Genomic DNA, 21,410 nt, shown 5'->3' on the forward strand with positions numbered 1-21,410 from the left:
ATAATTAAATTTATAATATGAGAAATTTAGCTCTAGCCTGTTTGGCTCAGTGGATGGAGTGTCAGTCTGCAGACCGAAAGGTACCAGGTTAAATTCCGGTCAAGGGCACATGCCTATGTTGCTGGCTCAATCCCCAGTAGGGGGTGTGCAGGAAGCAGCCAATCAATAATTCTCTCTCATCATAGATGTTTCAGTCTCTCTCTCCCTCTCCCTTCCTCTCTCTGAAATCAATAAAAATATTTTTAAAAAAGAAAAGAAATTTAAGCACTTAGGAAAGTCCTGATGGTAGGGGAAAATGAGCCACTTTTTGGCCTAAAGAACAAATTTTAGATCTCTAAGGCAGATTTGAAGAAGAATTTATCCAGGAATCAGTATCCTCCAAAGCTGGACAGGGAGGAAGTGTGGGAAACACTGCTTTTCTAAAAGGATGAAAGGTGTCACTCAGAGTCATTCTGGTTTCCTGAGGAAGGGAAGGAGACACTGAGACATCTTGTTTTGTGCGTTTTAGATCTTCCTTGTTTTCCACCATTAGTAGCTGTTCTATCTCCTCTTTCAGAGATAAACTTGCTTGAAATTCCTGTTTGGGTATCATAAGGTGTTCTTTCTGGCCTATTCTCTGGTCCTCCAACCCCTCTGATTCAGGGCAAACGACTTTGTTACTGGAATCCTCATGGACTTCCTGCTCTATGTGAGGTAAATGTGGAGGCTCTGTTGTAATTTGTTTACTCTCAGCTTCTTCTTTCAGCAAATTTACATTCTCATGAGATGTAAAACTTGGAGCTTTATCTAGCCTAGATTTTTCACAAAGTAAGACACCCCTTACTTTTTCCTCTTTCTTTGCTGTCTCTGTCACGGATTTCTTTGGATGTAGCAGTGTCCTTATGAGGAGGCCCTGTGCATTCATCCTGTATTCTTTTGCAGCTCTCTCTCTGCGCTGCTTCTGGAAGTCCCTGAGTTGAAGCAGTTCCTCTGGAAGTTCCATACACGTAGGCTAAGAAAAGAAATTGAACACAAATCTATAATTAAACTTCTGATCATGCCTTCAAATCACTTCTACTATACTTAACAGTATTTGGCAAGTGAAGTTCTATCCAAATGTATTCTTATAGTACCCTCTAGTGTCTTTAACTGTAATAGTACTACTTTTCAAGTAACAAATATTTTGAATCCAGTTTCGTGTGTGTCTTTGTGTGTGTATGTATCAGGATTATACAGTGAGCCCAGCTGGTGTGGCTCAGTGGTTGAGCGTCGACCTATGAACCAGGTGGTCACGGTTCAATTCTTGGTCAGGGCACATGCCCAGGTTGTGGGCTTGATCCCCAGTAAGGAGTGTGCAAGAGGCAACCAATCGATGATTCTCTCTCATCATTGATCTCTCTCTCTCTCTCTCTCTCTCTCTCTCTCTCTCTCTCCTCTCTGAAATCAATAAAAAAAAATTTTTTTTAAAGAAATAGAAAATGCCCTCTTTGTTGCAGGAGGTAAATAATTTTCCCAGGTTGCCTGCCTTTGCCTTTGTTCACTATCTTTTCGCCATACAAAAAAATTGTAAGTCAAATTTATTAAATTTTTAAGAGTTCTGAGTATGTATTTGTTGCATAGAAAAACACATACACCTACAACTCCATAGCAAAAGAGCAAATAATCCAAATAAAAAATGAGCAAAGAGCCTGGCCGGGAGGCTCAGTTAGTTGTCCCGTACACCAAAAGGTTGTAGGTTTCATGTAGGTTTCATTCCAGGTCAGGGCACATACCTTGGTTTCAGGTTCAATCCCAGTCTGGGAAGCAACTGATCTATGTCTCTTTCTTCTCTCTCTCTCTCTCTCTCTCTCTCTCTCTCAAATCAATAAAACATATCCTTGGATGAGGATTTTTAAAAAATGAACTAAAGACCTGAATTGACATTTTCCCAAAGAAGCATTCAAATGGCCGTAAGTATATGAAAAGATGCTCTGATAACACTAATCATCAGGAAAATGCAAATCAAAACCACAATAAGATATCACCTCATACCTGTTAGGATAGCTATTATAAAAAAGATAAGAGATAATAGTGCTTGGGGGGGAGTGGTATGTGGAGAAAAGGGAATTCTCATACAGTGTTCATGGGAATGTAAATTGGTATAGCCATGATCAAAAGCAGTATGGCAGTTCCTCAAAAAATTAAAACTAAAATTACCATATGGTTCAGCAATCCCACATCCAGTATATATCCAAAGGGAATAAAATCACTGTCTTGAAGAGATATCAGCAATCTTGTTAACACTGCATTATTCACAATAGCTAAGACATGGAAACAACCTAAGTGTCTATCAAGGGATGAATGAATTAAATAGATGTGTCTATATGTACATACAATGAAAAGAAGGAAATCCTGCCATTTGTGACAATGTGGATGAACATGGAGGGTATTGTGCTAAGTAAAATAAGCCAGACAGAGAAAGACAAATACTGTATGCTATTACTTAAATGTGTGGAATCTTTAAAAAAAAGCTAAATTTTATAGAAGCAGAGAATAGAATGGTGGTTGCCAGGAGTTGGGGGAAATGGAGAGATAGTTCAAAGGGTACAAACTTTCAGTTATAAGTAGTTTCTAATTAATGTACAGCATGGTTATTTATTATAGCTAATAATTCGATATTGTATACTTGAAATTTGCTGAGAGTAGATCTTAAGCATTCTCAGCATACATACACACTAAGTAACAATGTGAGATAAGGATGTGTTAATTATCTTGATCTCAGAAGCATTCCACCAACGTATATGTACTAGTATACTTTAAATATATACCATTAATTTTTTCAATTATTTCTCAATAAAATTGCGGGGAAAGAAAGAAAAGTATTCCTTATGTAAGATTATTTTTTAAATTGTTCCCCCCCCTAATTTTATAATTCCATTTTTTACAAAAATACTCAATCCATGGAGTTTGTTTCAGTGTAATGAAAGAGATAGCAATTCAGTTCTGAATTCTCCTCCCCCACAGTGGTTAGTCATTTGCCTAAGGTCATTTTCAGAATAATTATCTTTTTTTCTCATGGATTGAAAAGTCTACCTTTATCATAACCATCTTGGCAGATATAAATTGGATCTATTTTTGGGTTTTATATTCTTTTTTTTTTTTTAAATATGGAACGCTTCATGAATTTGTGTGTCATCCTTGCGCAGGGGCCATGCTAATCTTCTCTGTATCGTTCCAATTTTAGTGTATGTGCTGCCGAAGCGAGCACGGTTTTCTATTCTTTTCCACTGGTCTTCCTAAACCGGTACTGTCACAAACTGTTTTATTTGGTTTAGTGTGGGAAACTGTTTATTGCCTTCACTATCTGATAAGCATAGACAGAGCACTCCCCGAAACCCCCCCCCCCCCCCCCAAGGCTGGGTGCCTTTGAAGCCCTAGCAAAGCCCGGAGCTAGGCGGGGTGCCTTTGAAGCCCTAGCAAAGCCCGGAGCTAGGCACCACCTCTGTTTGTCCAGACAGTGGTAGCTGAAACTACTCCCCCATTTATTATTATGTAAATCCTTGCTGATGGGCTAGTCTGCCTGTTAATGGGGGGTCGCCTGCCTAAGGGCTACTCCAGATCAATAAAAGATTGGAGCAGCCTGAGCATGGGTGGAAGTCCCTCTCCTTGAGTTGGACTTGCCCGCCTGGACCCCGATATTGCAAAATTATCTTGTGTCTTTTCTCTCATTTGTTGTGCGGCTCCTCTTTCAGGTACCGAACCCTACTCCACGCGGGTCGTGGAAGGAAACACACTCGACAGTTTAGACTTATATGTTTTACTTATGGTTATTGATCTCTATAAACTCTATAATCACAGTTTGCCTAAATAATGCTGTTGTTAATATTTTTATTGGAATAGAGTTAAATTTAAAAGTTAATGTAGATAACTAAAATATTTAGTGTTTCCATTCAAGTTCTCTTTTATGTCATTCAGTAATATTTTAACATTTTCTTCATCTCTATATTACACATTTCTTGTTAGACTTATTTCTGGGTAATCTACCTTTTTTGTTACAATTACAAATTGATGTTTTCTTTCACTTTCTAGCTGTGTATATGGGTATGAGAAAGCTATTTTTTATGTCATACTTTTTCACCACTTTACTAAATTCTCTTTTTGTTTGGAGTGTTTTTTTCAGTTGATTCTCTTCAGGTTTCCTGTGTATCATAGGCATGTCATAATTCTAATTTCTCCTATTCAATTTTTATAGTTTATATATTTTTTAAATTCCATTGCCTAATAACTTCAAAAAATATTAAAGTAGTATGGCTGGCATGGCTCAGGGTTGAGTATGGACCTATGAACAAGGAGGTCACAGTTTGATTCCCAGTCAGGGCACATGCCCAGGTTTAGAGCTTAATCCCCAGTAGGGGGCGAGCAGGAGGCATCCGATCGAAGACACTTCTCATTATTGATGTTTCTCTCTCTCCCTTTCCCTTCTTCTCTAAAGTCAATAAAAAAAATGTATTTTAAAAAAGCTTTAAAAATATTAAAGTAATGGTAATATTCACCATTTAAATTTTTTTCTTTATATTAATGGGAATGCTTTTAGTGTTCCTAAACATTATGTAGTCTTCTTGCTTGAGAAAATTTTATCATTTTGAAGTATCTATTCCAACTTTAATTAATATTGTATGTAAAGTAATATAAATGTTTCTATCATTAAACAGTGAGAGCAAAATACAAAAAAGTTATAAAATTGTCGTTGGTTTTACATGATAAATAAAAAACATTAAAATTATCCAGTAAAACAAGGTATGCAAGGATTTTTATGTTTTGTTGCTGCTGTTGCTATTAAACAGTGAGAGCAGAATACAAAAAAGTTGTATTTTTATTTTTTTTGGCATTCATGAGATAGTCATAAGACTTTCTTGGCTCTAGTAAAATGGAGAATTTCCTAACATTAAACTATGCTTGCAAATAGAATCCAGCAACACATTAAAAGAAAAGTGAAATACATCTAGTGGGGTTCATACCCAAAATGCTAATATTGTATTTAAGATTCTGCATCAGAATTTCTAACGGAGAATCCAACAACCTGCAAACTTTTTATGTAAGGAGTCAAACAGTAAATATTTTGGCCTTTCTATGCCACAAACCAACTCCATTGCATACTTTTTTATTTTTTTAAATAATCCCTTAAAACTGTAAAAACCATTCTTAGTTTGTGAGCTATACCAAAATAGGCCAGGGGTTAAGTTAGGCATTAAGGGCAACATTTTCTCAACTCCTGGTCTATAACTTTTCTCATATTGTACTGGCATCATAAAAATAACTAATGAAATCTTAAATTTAATCATTCTTTGATAGAAATATTCATTGGAAACATAATATTGTGAAAAATGCTCAAGGACATGGATTAAGCCCAAGCTATAGCCTCTTCAAAAATATTTATTACTGCCCTAGCCGGTTTGCCTCAGTGGATAGAGCATCAGTCTGCAGACTGAAGGGTCCCAGGTTCAATTCCGGTCACGGGCACATGCCCAGGTTGTGGGCTTGATCCCCAGTAGGGGGCGTGCAGGAAGCAGCTGATCAGTGATTCTCTCTCATCATTGATGTTTCTATCTCTCTCTCCTACTCCCTTCCTCTCTGAAATCAATAAAAATATATTTGAAAAATATTTATCACCAAGTCTGCCTGGTGAGATTTGCTGTGGCTGTGGATATCACTCCATGAGGAACAAGGCAGAAGCAGAAGTCCTCAAGACACAGCCACAAAGAGCTGCACCTACCTCCATGCCTCCCAGCCAGTCTGCAGACCCATCTCGGTAGGTGTTTAGGTACCCATCTACCAGGGTGGTTAGGTCAGACATCATCTCATCCAGGAGTACCAAGCGAAGGGGTAGCAGGTAGGTGGCTTCTAGGGCCAAAATTTTTAGCAAGGAGGGTGAAAGAGGTCGTGTGAACCACACTTCCGTATTTTCCTAGAAACATCAAAACAATTTTCTCTGAATAGTAAGCACAACGTTAAAGAAAATAACTGTAAGGAAAGAAAATAACTGTTTATGTAAGTGCTGTTTAACTTAAAATACTATTACTGTCATTTCCCTCAATTATTACCTTCTACTTTCACACTATGGCTAGCCTTCTGAGTACACACACGCATACACACTTTATGATTCAGGGAGGACAGAGGGAGGGAGGAAGGAAGGGGAGAGAGAGAGAGTGAGAGAGAGAGGGAAGAGGGAAGAAGGAAGAAAAGATAAGAAGGAAGGAGGGAGAAGGAGAGAAAGATAAATCAGGACTTATTTAAAACTGGAGGCAGCAGATTTGGTTACATGGCCAAAACTATAGCCAAATGATCTAGATCCCAGTTTAGCATGAGAGACAATCAGGAGCTAAATAAAATCTACCTTACTTTGGGATAAATAATTGGAATTATTTTTGTCCTATCACTTAGTCCAAATTCCCAACCTAATCACCCTCTTGTCAGTTTAACAACGTATTTCAGAATGCTTTTAAATTGACAGACAACAAATCTGGATCCTGGCTCTTATCCACTTGAGCCCACAAATGAACTGTTCCCATTTGGAACAACTAAGGTTTGAGCAATGCTCATATGCTTACATGGCACCTGTCATTTCTCTATAGAATATGCTAATGACCTCACTCAGAAAGCACTTGAAAAAAACTAATTCATATGGGACATCCCTTAATACTCACCTGAATCAGTTTTTGTTTCTCTTCCAGAAAGGAGAGATATTTAGGGGCTACTTTAAGATGTCTGATTAAACTCTCCTGTAAGGTACTGATGCAGTTTGGAAGAAAGCCGCCTGTTTCCATGGAAAACTGAAGGACATCTGCCACCTGTGGCATTAAAAAAAGACAAACAGACCAGTCTGTAGAATATATACACAGAGCTATGTCCTGGCAGAAATAGTAGAAGTATACAGTATTTAGATAAATGTCTTTAAATACCATTTTCCCCAATGACCCACATGAAAATTTAAAGTTGTACAGTCAACTTATTCTGAAAAGTAGGAGGAAAAAAGAAAAAGAAAAATGATTACCCAATTTTAATGTGTACTTGTCTACTTTCTTTTCCACTTCTTTTATTTGACTGCCTTACGGTTATTTAATATTATTTTTTAAATATATTTTTATTGATTTCAGAGAGGAAGGAAGAGGGAGAGAGAGATAGAAACATCCATGAGGAGAATCATGGTGGATCGGCTGCCTCCTGCAAGTCCCCCACTGGGGATCGAGCCACCAACCCAGGCATGTGTCCTTGACCGGAATCGAACCTGGGACCTTTCAGTTTGCAGGCCGACACTCTATCCACTGAGCCAAACCAGCCAGGGCTATTTATTATTTTTTGGTGCCTTTGAGAAATGGGGAAAGGAAGATAAAATTCAAGAATTATTTTGCCAGGCCACAGTGGCTCAGTTGGTTGAGTGTCATCCTGTGCACCAAAAAGTTGCTGCTTCTATTCCTGATCAGGGCACATACCTGGGTTGTGGGTTTGATCCGATGTTGGGGAACATATGGAAGGCAATCTCTCGGCAAACTCTCTTTCTCTCTCTCTAAGCATCTCCTTAGGTGAGGATTTCAAAAAAACAGAATTATTTTTATTACATACTAGAGGCCTGGTGCACAGATTCATGCACTGGTGGGGTCCCTCGGCCTGGCCTGCGGGGATTGGGCTGAAACCAGTTCTCTGACATCCCCCGTGGTGTCCCGGATTGTGAGAGGGCAGTTCTCAGGTGATGCACCCTGGAATCAAGCTCCCTCCTCTCTGGTTCCGGGTGCATAACCCAAGAACTGCAGCTGCCAAGTCACTGCAGCTCAGCAGCTCCTGTGTTGAGTGTTGAGTGTCTGCCCCCTGGTGGTCGTTGTGTATCAGAGCTACCGGTTGGACAGTCAAATGGTTGGATGGTCGCTAAGGCTTTTTATATATATAGATTAGCAACTGTGGTAAAGTTTTGGTAAGGAAAGCTTAAAAATTTAAGAATTAAGCCCTGACGGTATGACTCAGTGGTTGAGCATTAACTCATGAACCAATAGGTCACAGTTCAATGCCTGGTCAGGGCACATGCCTGAGTGTGCAGCCAATAGATGATTCTCTCTCATCATTGATGCTTCTAGCTCCCTCTCCCTCTTTCCTCCTCTCTCTGAAATCAATAAAAAAACATATTTTTAAAAATGTGAAATAATTATTTACCTGTGTGTGATAGGTTATATAATGGCCACCAAAGATATCTACATCCTAATTTCTGGAACATATGAATGTTATTTTATGCAACAAATGGACTTTGAAGCTGTAATAAGTTAAGGATCTTGAGATGGGAATATTATCTTGAATTATCAGGATAGGCTCTGAATGTAATCACGTGTTCTTATGAGAGGGAAGCAGGAGGAGATTGTACTATGGCAGCAGACTTTGGAGTGATGCACTTTGAAGATGCAATAAGAATAAACCAAAGAATATAAGTGAAAACTGAAAAAGCAAGAAATCAGTCTCTCCCCCATCAGTCTCCAGAAGAAACCAGCCCTGCTGACACCTTGACTATAGCCCAATATAAATGATTTCAGACTTCTAATCTCCAGAACTGTAAGAGAGTAAATTAATGTTGTATTTTTTTAAAGATTTTTAAAAATTGATTTTTAAAGAGAGAAAGGGAGAGGGAGAGAAACAATGTGAGAGCATAACATCAATCTACTGCCTCCCGAATGCCCCCCACTGGGGACCTAACCCTAATCCTAAACTCTAACACACAACCCAGGCATGTGCCCTAACTGGGAATCAAATTGGCAACTCTTCATGCATGGGACAACACCCATCCAATTGAGCCACACTGGCCAGGGCAAATTAATGTTATTTAAGTCCCTAAATTTGAATTTGTTACAACAGCAACGGGAAACTAATACATTGTGCTAAGGAAAACAAATTAGAAAAACTCTCAATACCTGCTTCTTTCACTATGAAAATCTGAGAAGAAAAGTATGGAAAGATATGCCAGTGTCTTTATTACAAACAATCAAGAAGCCTGATGGCCTCAAGGGAACAATGAGAAATTCTCTTACGTTTTGGAATAAGCACAAAAGCAATCTCTATAGAGTGAAAGATCCTGAAAGAAGGCCCAAAAGAACATGTAAATGAGCTGATACATACAGGGCAAACTGAGTCACACACCAAAAAACAAAAAAAATTAAACTTTTAGGAATTTGTTAAAAATTGGCCAACTCAATAGTTTAACCCCTCTCCAAAGGCTCTAGGTCTTATATATTCAATATTTCAGTTTCACTGGCATAAACCTAGAAGAACCTAAGAAAGCATAATGAAAACGAATGGTTTTCCTGCTCTCACAGCCAAACCAGCCCTAAGAGATAGTATTGTCTAAGAATTTCTCATTTATCTAGGGTCCTTTAGAGCAGAGAAAAATCATATATCTTTAGGCTATGTTGTGCCAAAAGAGGCTTTTTCACATATCTAGGACAACCTGCATCCCTGAGCTAGATGCCAACTAGCCACTAGCCTTAACTGGTACATATGTGGTAAAGGCAGAGGTGTGATTGTTCACCTCATACTAAAGGTCTCATCTCAGACTTCTGAATGACCCCAAAATTGTTTGTTTCTGAATATTATTTACTAGAGTACAGAGCAAATTCTGGAGCAAAATGAGGGGAAAATACCAAATACTTTCAAGTAACTTTTCTGCAGTGATTTTATAGTTCACCAAATGATCCCACACATTGTACAAACATCTTACATGAGAAATGAACAGGAATGGGGCACCAACACATAAAGACTTTCAACAACTCATCAGGCAAGGCCTATTTTCTACAGGAGCTACGTACAGTAGATTAAATCCAATGTTTCCCTGCATGTACCTGTGTGTCAAAGACATTATTCAGCAAAATTCCATACTGATGAGAGAGGCAATCAGAAAGCCAACGACAATCATGGATAACCTAAGGCATTAGAAGACAAAGACAGAGTAATTAGAACCTGGCTACTAGTTTTATTAGCAGAGCAATCAGCTTACACACTCACCTTCAAAATTTTCTTGTCTTCTAATACCATCTGCAGTCCATTGTTGAAAGCACGATTTCCCAGAAGGAAAATGTCAAATAAATACACACGGCTGTTTGTGGCCACCTACAATAAATCATGCAGTCACACATGTTATAGAATAAGGAAGAACTAGGGAAAGGGATCTGAAGATCAAGAAAGACATGTGATAAAATATTTAACATCCTCACTTTTAAAGTAAACTATAGGCATTCGATATTCTTAGAGAAAAATGGGTTTACATTGATCCTACATAAAAATAAATAAATAAAAAAGGAGGAAACTAAGATGGCGGCATAGGTAAACACCTGAAATTGCTGCCTTGCACAACCATTTCAAGAATACAACTAAAAGACAAAATGGACATCATCCAGAACCACAGGAAGGCTGGCTGAGTGGAAATTCTACAACTAGAAGGAAAGAGAAAAGCACACTGAGACTCAGAGGAGGTGTGGAAGTAAAGTGCAGAGGTACGGAGGCGCACACGGAAAGGGCTGGCAACTGAGGACACTGTTGTCTTTTTCAATCGGGAGGAGTCTCAAGCTCCAAACTGCTCTGAACTCCAGTTCTGGGCAAGTCTCTGGGGACCCAGACTCATACGGGGAGAAACTGGACTGTCTGGCTTCGGGTGGAACTCCAGGGCGGCTTTCTCTCAGAGGTGCTTGCAGCGATTACCTCGGGACACTGAGACCTTAGCCTCTTAGGGTAGGACTGAGGATCAGCCATAGCTGTTTGCTCCGCCCTGTTGACTCCCTGAGAGCCCACCCCACCCTACCTGTGTGCAGAGGCTTTTGCATATGAATGGCCTGGCCCTTTGCAATCTAAAATTACCTAACAAACTGCAGCTGGGTCAGAGAGACCCAGAACATCCAAAAGAAGGCCCAAGACCCCACAACAGCTTGCATTGCTTCACAGCTGGGCCTCATCTGGGCACCTCCAAATCCCAAACAAAGAAGAGGAATCTGCATATCTCTCCATAGCTCCTGCTGGGTAGCCTCAGGAAGAGGCTAAATTAGCACCTCCTTAGAGATTCAAGAGCCAGTGTACCCAGTGGTCAGAGTGGGACCATCCAGATTACAATTCCTCAGATCCATAAGAGACACACTCAGGGGGCAGACTCAGTGAGCACCAAAGCCCCACTGAAGCAAGTCTTGCCCCAGAAGGGTGTCTCCAGCAAGAAGTTCTCCCACCATAGACACAGCTGATTCTCACAGCCAATTGGACTGGAGGTCAATTCCTCCCAGTGATACCAACAACAATCAAGGCTTAACTACAACAAACTGTGCACACAGCCCACAAAAGGGTGCACCAAGACTGTCCACCTCAGGTAATTGGGGAGGCTGAGCCACTGGGCCCTATAGGACACCTAGCCCAGAAAGCCACTCTATCAACACAGGAAAGCAGCCAAAATGCATAGACAAAGAAACAGGTCACAAATGACAGAAATGGAGGAAAGCAAACTACTGGATATAGAGTTCAAAACCACGGTTATAAGGTTTTTTCAAGAATTTTCTAGAAACTGCTGATAAATTTAATGAGACCCTCAAGAAATCTAGTGAGACCCTCAAGGATATAAAAAAGGACCAACTAGAAATTAAGCATACACTGACTGAAATAAAGAATATTATACAGAGATCCAACAGCTGACTAGAGGATCGCAAGAATCAAGTCAAAGAAGCAAAAAACACCCAACTGGAAAAGCAAAAAAAAAAAAAAAAAAAAAAAGAATCCAAAAATACGAAGATAGTGTAAGGAGCCTCTGGGACAACTTCAAGCATACCAACATCCGAATTATGGGGGTGCTAGATGAAGAGAAAGAGCAAGATATTGAAAACCTATTTGAAGAAATAATGACAGAAAACTTCCTCTACCTGGTGAAAGAAATAGACTTCCAAGTCCAGGAAGTGCAGAGAACCCCAAACAAAAGGAATCCAAACAGGACCACACCAAGACACATCATAATTAAAATGCCAAGACCAAAAGACAAAGAGGGAATCTTAAAAGCAGCAAGAGAAAAACAGTTACCTACCTACAAGGGAGTACCCATACGATTGTCAGCTGATTTCTCAACAGAAACTATGCAGGCCAGAAGAGAGTGGCAAGAAATATTCAAAGTGATGAATAGCAAGAACCTACAACCAAGATTACTTCACCCAGCAAAGCTATCATTCATAATTGAAGGTCATATAAAGAGCTTCACAGATAAGAAAAGGCTAAAGGAGTTCATCACCACCAAACCAGTATTATATGAAATGCTGAAAGGTATCCTTTAAGAAGAGGAAGAAGAAGAAAAAGGTAAAGATACAAATTATGAACAACAAATACGTATCTATCAACAAGTGAATCTAAAAATCAAGTGAATAAAAAATCTGATGAACAGCCGAAACCGGTTTGGCTCAGTGGATGGAGCGTCGGCCTGCGGACTGAAAGGTCCCGGGTTCGATTCCGGTCAAGGGCATGTGCCTGGGTTGCGGGCACATCCCCAGTGGGAGATGTGCAGGAGGCAGCTGATCGATGTTTCTGTCTCATCGATGTTTCTCTCTCATCGATGTTTCTAGCTCTCTCTATCTCTCTCCCTTCCTCTCTGTAAAAAATCAATAAAATATATTAAAAAAAAAAAAAAAAAAGAAACAGAATCACATATTTAAAAAAAAAAAAAATCTGATGAACAGAATAAACTGGTGAATATATAATAGAATCAGGGGCATAGAAAGGGAGTGGACTGACAAATTCTCGGGGGGAAAAGGGTTTGGGAGGGTGCGGGAAGAGACTGGACAAAAATTGTACACCTATGGATGAGGACAGTTGGGGTGGGGGTACGGGCAAAGGGTGGGGTGGGAAACAGGTGGCGGGGAGCTATGGGGGTAAAAAAGAGGAACAACTGTAATAATCTGAACAATATTTAATTTTTTTTAAAAAGACACTATAACTGTGATTTTTCAAAAGAAACGAAACAGACAATCTGGTTATTTAGCCTTTCACTTTTTACTATACCAACTTTAATTTTTACCAGTCTCACCTATAGCATTCTAATACCCTAGGGATTACAGGTTTAAGGGGAATATGAACAATATATTTTGTTGTTAACAACACAAAATGCATTTTATTTTTTTAGTTCCATAGTAATCATGAATGTGCTAGGTATCACATGAAATTACTCATAAGAGAAGATCCCTGTTCCTCATCAGTATAAAACAGGCAACAAATACACTGGCACAAATGGCAGGAACACTTTTTTTATACATCAATTTTATACAATCGAAAGAATTCTAGATTGTTTTTCTTCATAAAAGCCACAAAAGCTGTACAGCTGGATAATCAACTGAGTAAGAGAGTAAAAGGCCAAAAAGGATCTAAGAACGTCTAGAGAGGCAACCACATGACATTTTGATGCCATCTTTGTCATTTCAGGAGCTAACTATTGTTACAGCTACAATTGCCAGGCCTACCTGTACCCATTCTCAGATCCTTCATGATGTTTGCTAGAATTTGACACCTAAATAATCAATCCCTGCTCTTTCCCCCTACATCTTTAAACATAAAAACTGAATAGACACTAAAAGTTTGGGAAATAATTCTCTGCTAGACTTTAAGCTCTATGAGAGAAGAGATTATGTCAAATTTACCAGTATACATGCAACTAGAACAGAGTCAGGCACATGGATGGCTGTTATACATTTCTTCAGTGAATCAACGCATGCCATACAATTCTCCTTCCCATTTATTTCATATGCAAAAAACGTACATGGCTCCAATAATATGCATTCAAATCTATAGCCTGCTTTTTCCATTCATGAACTTTCAAATATTTTTCTATATTGCATTTGTCATCAATTTCTGGCATCCATAAAGAAGTTATAAAATATACTGTAACTTCTATTATTAACTATTTAAGTAGTTTCTGATTTTTATTGTCATAAATGATGCCAGGGTGAATAGATACTCACATATTTTTCTTCATATTTTGAAGACAGATTCCTAGAAGTGGCCCTGAGAAGTAGGCCAAAGGATATAAAAAAATCTTTGAGTCTCAACAACGATTTGCTACCTTCATCTTATTATTTTTTTTAATTAAATCTTTACTGTTCAGATTATTACATTTGTTCCTCTTTTTCCCCCCACAACTCCCCTCCACCCAGTTCCCACCCCACCCTTCGCCCTTACTCCCCACCCACTGTCCTCATTCATAGGTGCGTGATTTTTGTCCAGTCTCTTCCCGCATCCCCCAAACCCCTTTCCCCCCAAGAATAGTCAGTCCATTCCCTTTCTATGCCCCTGATTCTATTATAATCACCAGTTCATTCTGTTCATCAGATTATGTATTCCCTTGATTTTTAGATTCACTTGTTGATAGATATGTATTTGTTGTTCATAATTTGTATCTTTACCTTTTTCTTCTTCTTCCTCTTCTTAAAGGATACCTTTCAGCATTTCATATAATACTGGTTTGGTGGTGATGAACTCCTTTAGCTTTTTCTTATCTGTGAAGCTCTTTATCTGACCTTCAACTCTGAATGATAGCTTTACTGGATAAAGTAATCTTGGCTGTAGGTTCTTGGCATTCATCACTTTGAATATTTCTTGCCACTCTCTTCTGGCCTGCATAGTTTCTGTTGAGAAATCAGCTGACAGTTGTATGGGTATTCCCTTGTAGGTAACTGACTTTCTTTCTCTTGCTGCTTTTAAGATACTCTCTTTGTCTTTTGGTCTTGGCATTTTAATTATGATGTGTCTTGGTGTGGTCCTGTTCGGATTCCTTTTGTTTGGGGTTCTCTGCGCTTCCTGGACTTGGAAGTCTATTTCTTTCACCAGGTAGGGGAAGTTTTCTGTCATTATTTCTTCAAATAGGTTTTCAATATCTTGCTCTCTCTCTTCTTCTGGCACCCCTATAACTCGGATGTTGGTACGCTTGAAGCTGTCCCAGAGGCTCCTTACACTATCTTCGTATTTTTGGATTCTTTTTTCATTTTGCTTTTCCGGTTGGGTGTTTTTTGCTTCTTCGTATTTCAAATCTTTGACTTGATTCTTGCGATCCTCTAGTCTGCTGTTGGATCTCTGTATAATATTCTTTATTTCAGTCAGTGTATGCTTAATTTCTAGTTGGTCCTTTATCACAACATCGAGGGTCTCACTAGATTTCTTGAAGATTTCACTACATTTATCAGCGGTCTCACCAGTCTTTTCGAGGGCCTTACTAAATTTATCGGCAGCTTCCAGACAGTTCTTGAAACACCTTATAAGTGTGGTTTTGAACGCTATATCCAGCAGTTTGCTTTCCTCCATTTCTGTCATTTGTGTCCTGTTTCTTTGTCTCCGCATTTTTTATGCTTTCTTGGTGCACCCCCTTGTGGTCTTTGTGCACAGTCTTGTAGTTAAGCCTTGATTGTTGTAGGTAACACTGGGGGGGGGGGGGGCTGATTTGACCTCCAGGCCAATTGGCTGTGAGAATCAGCTGTGTCTGCAGTGGGAGAACTTCTGTCCTGATCTCTAGGGAGGTGCTAATCTAGCCTCTGCCTGAGGCTATCCAGCAAATGCCTGCGTGCAAGGCTTGGGCGGGGCGGGTCCCAGGGATCAACAGGGCAGGAGGAGTGAGCAGTTATGGCTGCTCTCAGTCTTGCCTTCAGAGGCTCTGCTTCTCAGTGTCTCAGCAATTGCTGCAAGTACCTTGGAGAGAAAGCTGCCCTCGAGTTCCGACCGATGCCAGACAGTCCCGCTTCTCCCATTTGAGTCTGGGTCCCCAGAGACTCGCCCAGAACTGGAGTTCAGAGCCTGAGACTCCCTCCCGATTGAAAAAGACAACCGCGCCCTCAGCCGCCAGCCCACTCCGCATGCACCTCCGCACCTTAGTATTTTCCTTCCGCACCGCACCTCCTCTGAGTCTCGGTATGCTTTTCTCTTTCCTTCTAGTTGTAGAATTTCCACTCAGCCAGCCTTCCTGTGGTTCTGGGTGATGTCCATTCCATCTTTTAGTTTTATTTTTGAAGTGGTTGTGTGAGGCAGCAATTTTAGGTGTTTACCTATGCCGCCATCTTGGTTTCTCCCATCTTATAATTTTTTAAATTTTAAAAAATTTCATATTTTCAATTACAATTGATATATATATATGTGTGTGATATATATATATATATACACACACACATATATATTAGTTTTAGGTGTACAATTCAGTGATTAGACATTTATATATCTTATTAAGTGGTTACTCTGATAAAACTAGTACCCATCTGACAACATACATAGTTATTACTTGACTATATTCCTTATACTATACTTTACATCCCCATGGCTATTCCGTAACTATTTTGTACATCCTATTTTTATTTATTGATTTTTAAAAAGAGAGAAGAAAGAGAAATATTGATTTGCTGTTCCACTTATTTATGCATTCATTATTGTATGTGCCCTGGCTAGGTACCCACCGGCAATGTTGGCATATTAGGATGATGCTCTAAGCAACTGAACTACCTAGTCAGGGCCCAATTTGTACTTCTTAATCCCTTCACCTTTCTCACCCATTCCCTCAACCTCTCTCCCATCTGACAACTGTCAAAAGGTTCTTTTAATGAGTCTATTTCTATTTTGCTTGTTCATTTAGTTTTTTAGATTCCATATACAAATAAAATCATAGGCATTTGTCTTTCTCTGACTTATTCCACTCAGCACAATACCTTCCATGTTGTTGCAATATCCATGTTGTCACAGATGGCAGATGGCAGGATTTTTTATTTTGTTTTGTTTTGCTAATCCTCGCCCAAGGGTATTTTCCCATTGATCTTTTAGAGAGAGTGGATGAGAGAGGGAAAAACAGAAAGAAACATCGATGGGAGAGAAGCACATCGATTGGTGGCCTCCTGCACACGCCCTGACCAGGGCCTGGGCCAGGGAGGAGCCTATAAACAAGGTATGGGCACTTGACCAGAATTGAACCCAAGACCCTTTGGTCCACAGGCCAACGCTCTATCCAGAGCCAAATCGGCTAGGGCTATTTTTTTTTTAATGGATGAGTTACATTCCATTATATATATGCACCACATCTTTTTTATCCATTCACTTGTTGATGGACACTTCAAATTGGTTCCATACCCTGGCTATTGTAAATAACGCTACAATGAACTAATGGATGCATATGTCATTTCGTTTTAGTGTTTTGGGTTTCTTCATTAAATACCCTGAAGTGGGATTGTTGGGCCCTTCTTTGTCTCTTGTTGTAGACTTTGTTTAAAAGTCTATTTTGCCGAAACCGGTTTGGCTCAGTGGATAGAGCATCGGCCTGTGGACTGAAAGGTTCTAGGTTCGATTCCGGTCAAGGGCATGTACCTGGGTTGTGGGCACATCCCCAGTGGGAGATGTGCAGGAGGCGGCTGATCGATGTTTCTCTCTCATCGATGTTTCTAACTCTCTATCTCTCTCCCTTCCTCTCTGTAACAAATCAATAAAATAAAAAAAATTTTTAAAAAGTCTATTTTGTCTGGTATAAGTATTGCTACCCCAGCTTTTTTTTTTTTCATGAAATATTTTTCTATCCCCTTATTTTCAGTCTCTGTATGTCTTCATTCTGAAGTAAGTCTCTTGTAGACAGTATATGTAAGGATTTTCTTTTCTATTTGGCCACCCTATGTATTTTGATTGGAGCATTTAATCCATTTACATTTAGAGTAATTGTTATACTAGCCAGTTTGGGAAGAATGGACAAATGCAATGAGAATTTTAGCAAAAAGATGGGAAATATAAGAAAGTATTAAATAACAACAACAACAAAAAAGAAAGTACCAAATAGGTCCTGGCCAGATAACTCAGTTGGTTATAGTGTCATCCCAAACACCAAGGTTGCGGGTTCAATCCCCAGTCAGGGCACATACAAGAATCAACCAATGAATGCATAAATAAGTGAAACAACAAATCTCTCTCTCTCTCTTTCTTTCCTCTCTCTGTCCAAAATCAATAAATAAAAACAAGAAAGGGTATAAATACAGATGTAACAGGAGAATAAAAAAAGAACCCAACTATGCTGATGATCTGAAAAAAAAAAAAGAAAGAAAGAAAAATAGCCCTAGCTGGTTAGGCTCAGTGGATAGAGCATCGGACTGCAGACTGAAGGGTCCTGGGTTCGATTCCGGTCAAGGGCACATGCCCAGATTGTGGGCTCGATCCCCAGTAGAGGTCGTGCAAAAGGCAGCCGATCAATAATTCTCTCTCATCATTGATGTTTCTATCTCTCTCTCCCTCTCCCTTCCTCTCTGAAATCAATAAAAATATATGTATTAAAAGAAAGAAATTTGCATTTGTGCTGCTAACTCAAACCTAGTCACCTAAAAACTAAGGTTTGCCATGAAAGTGCATGAAATAAGAGAGGCAATCTAATCCTTGTGCAAAACTGGGCTTGATATCTCCATTTCTTTCCCTTTGAGAAGATGAATACTTCAGTGAGAGAAGGTCAAGAGAGCAGACTGCCAATCCTAATAAAATATCTTTTCAGTAGCTGGAGGTAGGTCTCTACTCAAAGGATAGAAGACATTGTTGGGTATTCAGCCCCTTAAATGCTGATGCTGCTGAGTGTGATCCAAAGGTGGCTACCCAACCTCTAGCTATGCAAAGCTCATTACAAAGTTCTTTGGATATAGTAGGGACCCTCACCTAAGGTCCAGGAAAATAAAAATGATGTGGTAGAAACCCACTGTGGAAAGCTAGCAAACAAAAGGAAAGATGAGAAACTCTTCATAGAGCTAAGGCAAGAGAATAGAACTGGGAAAGACCTCAAGCATAATCTGTAAGTCAGCAAGCTATAATAATAAAAGCATAATATTAATTAGACCAGACAGCTGAACGACCTTCCAGACATCATTCCGGACATCCTTCTGGACGAAGCCACTGCCACAGGGGCCAAGGCATGGGCAGCTAGGGGCGATCAGGCAGGCAGGCGAGCAGTTAGGGGCGATCAGGCAGGTAAGCGAGTGGTTAGGGGCCATCAGGCAGGCAGGTAGGCCAGTGGTTAGAAGCCAGCAGTTCCGGATTGCAAGAGGGTGCAGGCCGGGCTGAGGGACTCCGCCCCCCCCCCACCCCCCGCACAAATTTCATGCACTGGGCCCCTAGTAATGATTATAAAAGTGAATCTATAAAGAGACAGAAGCTCTTTTCTTTTGAAAAGAATAAACTGAGTAGTAAGAGAATGAAAGACATTGCAAACAAGTTCTAGTACAGTGACATGTGGGTGATATAACGAAGACAATTAATATAAATTTCCAAGTGAATTTATAATTATTTCCAAAATAAAAAGTTTTTTATAACTATGTTTTACCTGAAGCCAACATAGTTTCCCATGACGACACACATTAGCTCCTTCTGCAGCCACACTCAAAACACTTTGCTTCTTGATGTGGAGCATCTGGTAAAAAAAGAAGAAAATAGAATGCTCCAGGGAGTTAATTTTGCAATTATAACATCATGAATGACACAAGTAAAATAGCTACCAGTGAACAAAGTGGATCATATTTTTTAAACTCATAAAATCTAACTGATCCAAAACAGGTGTCTGCTACACACACACACACACACACACACACACACACACCCCATCACTGATTATATACAATTATTTGTTTATTTCCTTACACAAAATGTAAAATTTCCAGCTTCTTGAGGGCTGGGAATTAATGACTGTTCTACCCCACACCTCAGAACAAGGCCTGGCATGTAACAGGCACTCAGATATTTTGTTGAATTATTAGAGAAAACATCAATGATCTTATAAGAGAAAAATATGTGAGACACAGACATGATACCCATATGGAGACAATACTGGGAATGATTGAAGGCAACTTACTGCAGCACCAAACTTCTGCTGGAACTGATCAATGACTGTGTATGTCACCTCTTCTTCCTCTACAGGGAAATGATGATATTATATTTATCTTTCTTGGAAATAGAATAGCTCTCCCACTAATTTTACCCATATTAATAGAATTCTACTCTATTGCAACTCAAATGTTTAATGATATTTCATTGTCACGTGCATCAGCCCATCACACAGTGAACACATTTTGTTTATCAACTGAGAATAAACAAAAGCCTCACTAGTGATAATCTTATGAATTGGACAATTTAGTCATTTCTTGTAATAACCCAGTAATGTTTCCCTCCTCACAGGTTTATGTCTTAAATACTTCAAGACACACACTTTTTAAAAGCATGTTCAAAATATCAGTGTAAATAAATTAGTCCTGGAGATGGGCCAATGTCCACACTTTTGGGATTCTCTGTGTTCTGAAAGTTAATTACTTTTTATTAATTTTTTAAAAAAATATATTTTATTGATTTTTTACAGAGAGGAAGGGAGAGGGATAGAGAGCTAGAAACACCAATGGGAGAGAAACATCGATCAGCTGCCTCCCACACACCCCCTTACTGGGGATGTGCCTGCAACCAAGGTACATGCCCCTGACTGGAATCGAACCTGGGGCCCTTCAGTCCGAAGGCCGACGCTCTATCCACCGAGCCAAACCTGTTAGGGCTAATTACTTTTTAATTATGTAATTTAAAAAATTATTGGGATAGCCCAGCCAGTGTGGCTCAGTGGTTGAGTGTCGACTTATGAACCAGGAGGTCAGGGTTGAATTCCTGGTCAATGCACATGCCCGGGTTGCGGGCTCCATCCCCAGTAGGGGGCATGCAGGAGGCAGCCAATCAATGATTCTCTCATCATTAATGTTTCTATCTCTCTCTCCCTCTCCCTTCCTCTCTGAAATCAATAAAAATATATTTTAAAAGTGTTTAAAAGATTATAGATATAGTATAACATATAATTCTTCATCTCTCAACCTCAGAATCTTTGGAGTGGCATAGGATACAGTCCATGCACCTCTTTCTTTTTTCTATCCATACTCACTCTCTTGGTGACTTATCTCACCTAATCTCAAGGCTTTAAATATCATTATAGGCTGACTCTTAAATATGTACCTCCATCTCAGACCTTTCTCCTCATCTCTAGACTTACATTCAAACTTAGGTTAACAGAAACTAAACTCTTAATTATCTTCCCCAAACCTTTTCCATCCAGTCTTTCCCATCTCAGTTTAAGCAACACCATACTTCAGGATACTCAGGCCCAAACCCCTGATATCATCCTTGATTCCTCTCTTTCTCTCACATCCATATCTGATTTACCAGTAAATCGTGTATGCTTCACCTCAACATACACCCAGAATTCCACCACTTCTTACCAATCATACTGCCACCACTACCATCCAAGTTTCACCATACTCACTTGTTGTAAAATTATTTCAATAGCCTCCTAAGGGGTATTCATGCTTTCACCCTTGTCCATATATACATACAAATATATATATATGGCTCATATGCTAAGTGCCCTTTCCACCGACCAACCTGTCGCTATGATGTGCACT

At 39.5% G+C, this 21,410-nt stretch overlaps 1 protein-coding gene and 1 non-coding gene across 2 annotated transcripts in view; both read right to left on the bottom strand.

Moving 5' to 3' along the window:
- Positions 1-164: 164 nt before the first annotated feature.
- The window catches only part of EXD1 (exonuclease 3'-5' domain containing 1), a 38,954-nt gene continuing 17,708 nt past the window's right edge, over positions 165-21,410 (bottom strand). The window contains exons 5-11 of the mRNA XM_036297792.1: positions 19,832-19,890; positions 19,307-19,393; positions 9,994-10,098; positions 9,831-9,911; positions 6,663-6,806; positions 5,732-5,923; positions 165-991 (exon numbers count right to left, since the gene is read on the bottom strand). Coding sequence (XP_036153685.1) covers positions 335-991; positions 5,732-5,923; positions 6,663-6,806; positions 9,831-9,911; positions 9,994-10,098; positions 19,307-19,393; positions 19,832-19,890 — 1,325 coding nt within the window. The 3' untranslated portion in view covers positions 165-334. The remainder of the gene's footprint in view (positions 992-5,731; positions 5,924-6,662; positions 6,807-9,830; positions 9,912-9,993; positions 10,099-19,306; positions 19,394-19,831; positions 19,891-21,410) is intronic.
- Positions 3,120-3,226, bottom strand: LOC118661150. The gene has a single exon (XR_004969164.1). It is a non-coding gene; the product is annotated as a U6 spliceosomal RNA (small nuclear RNA).

Source organism: Myotis myotis, unplaced genomic scaffold (assembly GCF_014108235.1).
Source record: "Myotis myotis isolate mMyoMyo1 unplaced genomic scaffold, mMyoMyo1.p scaffold_m19_p_1, whole genome shotgun sequence".
Taxonomy (NCBI): Eukaryota; Metazoa; Chordata; class Mammalia; order Chiroptera; family Vespertilionidae; genus Myotis; species Myotis myotis.